This window comes from Topomyia yanbarensis, chromosome 3, assembly GCF_030247195.1.
Source record: "Topomyia yanbarensis strain Yona2022 chromosome 3, ASM3024719v1, whole genome shotgun sequence".
Classification (NCBI taxonomy): Eukaryota; Metazoa; Arthropoda; class Insecta; order Diptera; family Culicidae; genus Topomyia; species Topomyia yanbarensis.
In genome coordinates this window covers 6,952,066-6,958,065 of record NC_080672.1, presented here as the reverse complement: position 1 = coordinate 6,958,065, position 6,000 = coordinate 6,952,066, and the positions used below count along the sequence as shown (strand labels likewise).

The 6,000-nt window shown below is 42.1% G+C and overlaps 1 protein-coding gene across 1 annotated transcript in view; it reads right to left on the bottom strand.

Annotated features, from left to right (window-relative positions):
- Window positions 1-522: 522 nt before the first annotated feature.
- Window positions 523-6,000, bottom strand: part of LOC131693933 (phosphatidylinositol 4-phosphate 3-kinase C2 domain-containing subunit beta) — a 45,786-nt gene continuing 40,308 nt past the window's right edge. Inside the window, exons 9-11 of the mRNA XM_058982210.1 lie at window positions 1,767-1,963; window positions 1,463-1,701; window positions 523-1,404 (exon numbers count right to left, since the gene is read on the bottom strand). Of these exons, the coding sequence (XP_058838193.1) occupies window positions 1,225-1,404; window positions 1,463-1,701; window positions 1,767-1,963 (616 nt within the window). The 3' untranslated portion in view covers window positions 523-1,224. The remainder of the gene's footprint in view (window positions 1,405-1,462; window positions 1,702-1,766; window positions 1,964-6,000) is intronic.

The following is a 6,000-nucleotide window of genomic DNA, read 5'->3' as shown; positions in this document are numbered from 1 at the left end:
AAAATAAATAAAACATTATTCATCACATTAAATATATTCCCTAATCCTATAATCAACTAAGGCTGAAACGCTAATGATGTGACCAACAAGAATACGTCAGACAACCGAAGGGGGTCACCCTTCGACACCAGTTTGGCCTTACCAAGCCGTAACGCGGGTGGCGGCGTGAAAACTGCCAAACAGAGGGTGAGAACAGCTTAAAGTCACATCTGATGATACTCCAAATGTATGTGATATTCAAGTATGACTTGGATAGTTCCATCGAGCCTAGTTTGCCTACCTTACAGAACTAGACTCACTGTTCTTCAAACTTTCAAAGTAATAATGCAAAATGAATGAGATATGATAGTGCCACAATAAGTTTTAGAAAAAAAAACGCGGTATGTGAATGTTAAGTCGACAATCCGAACTATTAATCAATGAAAGAAACATTGGATTGGACGTGATTATTCTAAATGAATTCAGCTTCTGCCCACCTTTAACTATTCGGATTAAATAAAATAAACCCTTCATGTAGAAGATTATTGCAATATGAAATGCTGATATATTTCTCAGGTAAACGTTGTACCATCGCCCATTCTGTGATTTGATCAACTAAATAAATACATTTTCAAAAAAGTATAAAATAATCCGGAAATAATATTCATACATACATCGTCACATAATAATACCATAAACACATCAATCTATGTGACAATTCGTGTTGAAACTCCGACTACTAACAACACTCGAATAAAAGCAAAAACAATTCCGATGGCTTCCTCATACTGGCGCTATCGATCGAGTGTATTAAAGGAGCATTTTCCTGCTATCACATTGGTCTAAAACGTACATTCACCATAACAGCGACCTTCTAGAGAGAACGATACATATTTGTATTCAGTATGCATTCCATTGATTACATCAATGAGAACACATGGTGAAATTCCAGAAGGATAAAATACAACCCTCAACGTTAATTATTATTGGTAGTGATAATACGGTTTATTAGCTTGCTTATACCTTCCTGTGTTTCTCGGGCAAGAAAATATATAAATTCTTTACCTAATTCGCTCTCTGCAGTGTTACGAAGAATGTTAGGAAGCTTAATTAAACACACTTGTAAATGATAAAAAAATATATGACAATATATGTTCCGTCGCGACTTGTAAAACAGAAAATATGAAGCAAAGCAATAAAATTTGTGTATAACATTTAACACTCGTACTACAATGATTACTACTGCTACGACCGTGGCAGATAGCTAAGCGGGAACCATTCGTTGATTTCATGTCGCAAATCAAGCTCGGCCAGTACCAACCGATAGCCCCCGAGGAATGCATTCTCCTGCAGTGAATCGTGGGACCACACCGTCACCTCCAAAACTTTCTTACTGATGAACTCCAGTGACAGCCGGTATTCGAGCTACGGCGAAAGAGACATTAATAATCCAAAAGTTCAATGATAATGATTCTAAACTTACAGTTTCCATAAAGCTAGGATTGCAGTTTTTCCGCACCACCTTGGTCTTGCGCTTGGTGGTTTTGGACTGGTCAGGACGCAGGTACACCTTCACGTAGGTGTTCGGTTCCGGGTTGTTCGGTGTGGCGGGCAATGATCGAGCATGTTGTATCATCACAATCAGGGCATCCCGGTGGTACTGCAGCGAGAACTTAATCTCACCGCGAGGCTGCTGATACTCGTCCACAATTGCTCGGTGACCTGTGAGTGGACGTCGAGTGTTTAGGGGGTGACCATTTGGGTCATTAAGGTTAGCGAACACCTACCTTTCATCTTGGTCGCATGAATATCAGCTTCCTGCTGATCACGCAGCAGCGGATGGAAGAATGTATAAACTAGATCGGAATGTGCAATTTCATCTGCCGCGTTGAACAGCGATATCAAGAACTGGCGAATTTCTGGAAGACGACGCTCGGCTACCGTTTTCACGTTCGATCGACCAACATGAATACCGGATGGTAAGCTGGAAACAAACGGAACGGTGTGGAACATTAGTTTTTATAATGATTTAGAAGGGGGAAATATATGTGACTATGCAATGTTTCAGATGTGTATTCGCAATTGTTCATGATTCCATTCGGAGTAGCACGGAATGTAACTGCATGGATCAGCAGCAATATCATATCGCATAACTTGGACAGCGAGAGCTCGTGGTTTAAATCTTCGCTCAATTGTCCCTTTATTTTTGTACTGGTTCACGGAATGGTACCCTCGCCACATAGCCACCGGTTCCGTCTCAATGATGGAATATCTTTGCGAACTCATCATGATCAGAATTTCGTGAATATTTGTTTTTGTAAATCTTAAGAAATTGATAATGTATTGAACCAACGTCGGTGATAAATAAAACAAATATCAGTGGTCATTAGCGGTTTCCTTGAGGAATAATGTCATGGTTAACTACTTGAGAAAACCGAACAAAATGTTGCGTTAATCTGTTGCTATTCCACGACAGCGATGCTCTTTAAAATTTCAACACACGAATGTCCCTCGCGTAGTATACCGAAAACTACGTCAATTAAATTTACAAAATACCCCTTTAATGCGATATACATATCCAGGACCAGATTTTTATCATTACGGTGGGTAGGGGGCTTTTTGAAACGTTGATGACAAGTTCAAATGATAGTCGCTAGAATATGGCGCGTACATGACGGTAGTATTCCTCGATAGAAGACGAAGCAATGCAAATATTGTTATTGTTATTTATCAGTGTGCAATCGGTCTCAACAACCTATTTCCGCAACCTATGTGCATTAACTGTGCACCTACCGTCTCTCCGTTGCACTTGACAGTGCTTTATGGTCACACCTACGACCGCGCACCCGGCTTCCCATGAGCGTTTTGGCGGCTCAGAGGTTGTCCTTCCATGTTGCTCAGGGATACATTGCTCCCATACACATCCATGCATTCAGGGCCTGCATACGGGCTTTTATCAGAATATATTGGCTCAAATGGCACGTTCCCCATATGTAGTCGGGGATTTGTGCCTTGCCGTGTCTTTTCATCATTACCTGAGCGGAAGGAAAGGAGAAGGAGCAGGGAGGAAGTAGAATTGGAAGAGTGGGAAAAATGACAACACAAACATAAAAACAAACAGCAGGTAAGTTAAACTCACAAGTAGTTTAACTCGCCTGCGAGTAAGCCTAAAGCTCTTTACCACATTGGATAAGAAACTTTAGTATGTCTCTGAGTTTCAGTCGTCCAAACATGGTATCTTCTATGTAAGGCCGACCGAAAACTCGAAATCGCAATTGCGCTGCTGCTGGACAGTTGCATATCAGATCATATGAGGTTCCGTAGCCGAATTCACAAAGATCACATGAAAAGGACTCAGCGCGCTGAATAGTTGCCATGTGATAATTGAGTTTGCAGTAGCCGGTTAAAGCCCTGGTCAGCATGCCGCATTGGAGCTTCGAAAAATGTAGGAGATTTTTCGAAGTCACTGGGCACGGTTGTTCTAGAAATGCCTTTGTTTGGCGACACGTTTGTAGATTACTCCAATGATTGCGGTGCTCGGACGAAGCCCAGGACCGTATTTTTTCCCTTATCCAACTTGTCGAAATTGGCAGGGCGGGCTCAGGACCAACGAAGTCAATCGCTGAACCTGCCCTGGCCAATTCATCAGCCCATTCGTTTCCAGTTATACCGGAGTGTCCGGGCACCCAGACAAGGTAGATAGTGTTGACAATGCTTAGTTCTTCGATTTGGTTTCGGCACGCGATCACTAGCTTGGACCGTGAGTTGTTTGAGCTAAGGGCTTTGATTGCAACTTGACTATCGGAGCAGAAATATATAACTTTGCCAGACAATCCCTGTTGAAGGGCCGATTGTACCCCGCACATAATCGCGAAGATTTCAGCTTGGAATATAGTACAGTATCTACCTAGCGAGTGAGATTGTTCCAATCTCATTTCGCGACAGTAGACACCAGCACCAGCACGTCCCTCCATCAGAGAACCGTCAGTGTAACAGGCCACTTGAGTTTGTTGTTGTCTCTCCAAATAGCCAGACAACCACTCCTCTCTAGAGGGAAACTTCACCTGGAATGTCCTGTAAGGAAAACTACACGTGAGTGTTATATCGCTGGGAGCAAGAATGTCTTCACCCCATACAACCATTTGTGACCACAGTCGTGTATGACTGGTAGAAAGATCAATATGGTTACTGTTCCACAGCCCAGTAACCTGCAGCCTGTAAGCACGTGATAGTGCTTCTTGTTTAAGGTGTATGTGTAATGGCTTGATGTTTAGCAGGGCCTCAAGGGCAACAGTTGGAGTAGTCGTGAAAGCACCGGTCAACGCCATGAGCGCCATTCTTAGCAGATTGTTTAGCTTCGACTGGACCATCACCACCTCTCCCTTCTGCCACCACACGAGACACCCGTATGACAGTATTGGACGTAGAATTGTGTAAATCCAATAGATGTATTTAGGTTTGAGACCCCAGGTCTACATTCATACATACATACAAACTATTTGGCACAAGTTTAGAGCGTGCAACGTCGTGTCATCTAGTCTGTCATCCTATGGAAAATCATCTTACCATCACCTTGGGGTCAACGTCATATTGGCAAATTTCGCATTGAATTTGCTTCTGTCTCTTCCTAATCTCCTTTTTGTCTCCTAGGTCCGAAGCGGATCAATCGACTATTATTTGAAACGGTAAACATACTAGCAGTGTTAGTCCTTACTCGCGAATACTTTTCCTACAACTGTGCTGTTTCTTCTCTATCTTATAACATAACTCGATTATCCCTGTTCTAGTCAATATACATATTACATTATGGACCAGCCAATCCCTCATTTTTTCTACTATTATTATCCTGAGTAGCTAGACCAGTGAAGGTATTTTAGGATTTCGCTAAAAGAATCTGCCAATAAAGGCGTAAGAAATATTTATCCACTATTCCCCATAAAGTTTGCTCGAACCGAATGTCCGCCTGGCTCGACTCGAATAGACCACATCGACCCGAAAGGGTTGCTTATCATTTCTGAGAGTCGGTGTGCTTGGTCGAGTTTAATAATCATAAGAATAAGTCCTGGAAAATTAACTAGCTCTTAGGTGCCAGTCCTGCACTCCTTTCCTAAACTAGCCTCATACTCACGATCAAAAGAGTCGACAACTAGTAGGATACACATGTCCCCCACCCAAGCGAATTGTTCAACTTGCAAGTAGGAGCACATATCTACCAACCAGCCAAAAAGATTTCCGAATCAATGCGAATGGACCATGCCAGTCGAAGGCCACAGGCCCAGCGCCATCTTGTACAGTGTCATTGTCCTTGTCATTTCTCAGCCCACACCCTGGCAGACGTTCATCCGCCCATCTAGACTCTGTCAAGATGAGAACCTACAAAGCCTAACTGGTCGTATGTGCTAGTCCGTATAGATTTTGGTTTGCTGAAACGAAACAAGAAAAGCAAAATAATTGTGATTAGTAGCGTAGTTATAATAAATAAGTAAACGATTTCTCATTAGTTGTTTGTTTCCTTGTTCGTAGTCCTCCTTCCTGTTCCTGATCTGTTTAGGCTATTGGCTTTCCGTTTCCTTGGCCGTCACGTTCTCTTGCACCGAGTTGCATATATTGTAGCAAGAGAAACAAATGAAAAGACAAAAAAACAATGAAAATAAATGGACATCTGCTATCTGTGCCTAAATTGATGTTGCTTCTCAGTTTTGCACGACCCAGGGGGGACTTGGCCTTGATCCCAATGCTCTGTCACCGATGTTACGTGATATTCGTTATGGAATATTCTTTGTTTGTTTGGAGGCCATTCATAAACAATGTTGTACGTTTTTTATCCCTGATCCGCTGATATGTCTAAAATTCATTTTTAGTTTTTTTTTATCTCGTTACGTGACGCTCTTCCCTATTGTCAATATCCAACATCATTTATGAATGGTCCCCTGGTGATATATTTAGAGCAGACAATCCAATGAGAAATAGGATTGACAGGATTTTAGTGCGCTCTTGGCACCTTGTGTCACATCTTTATGT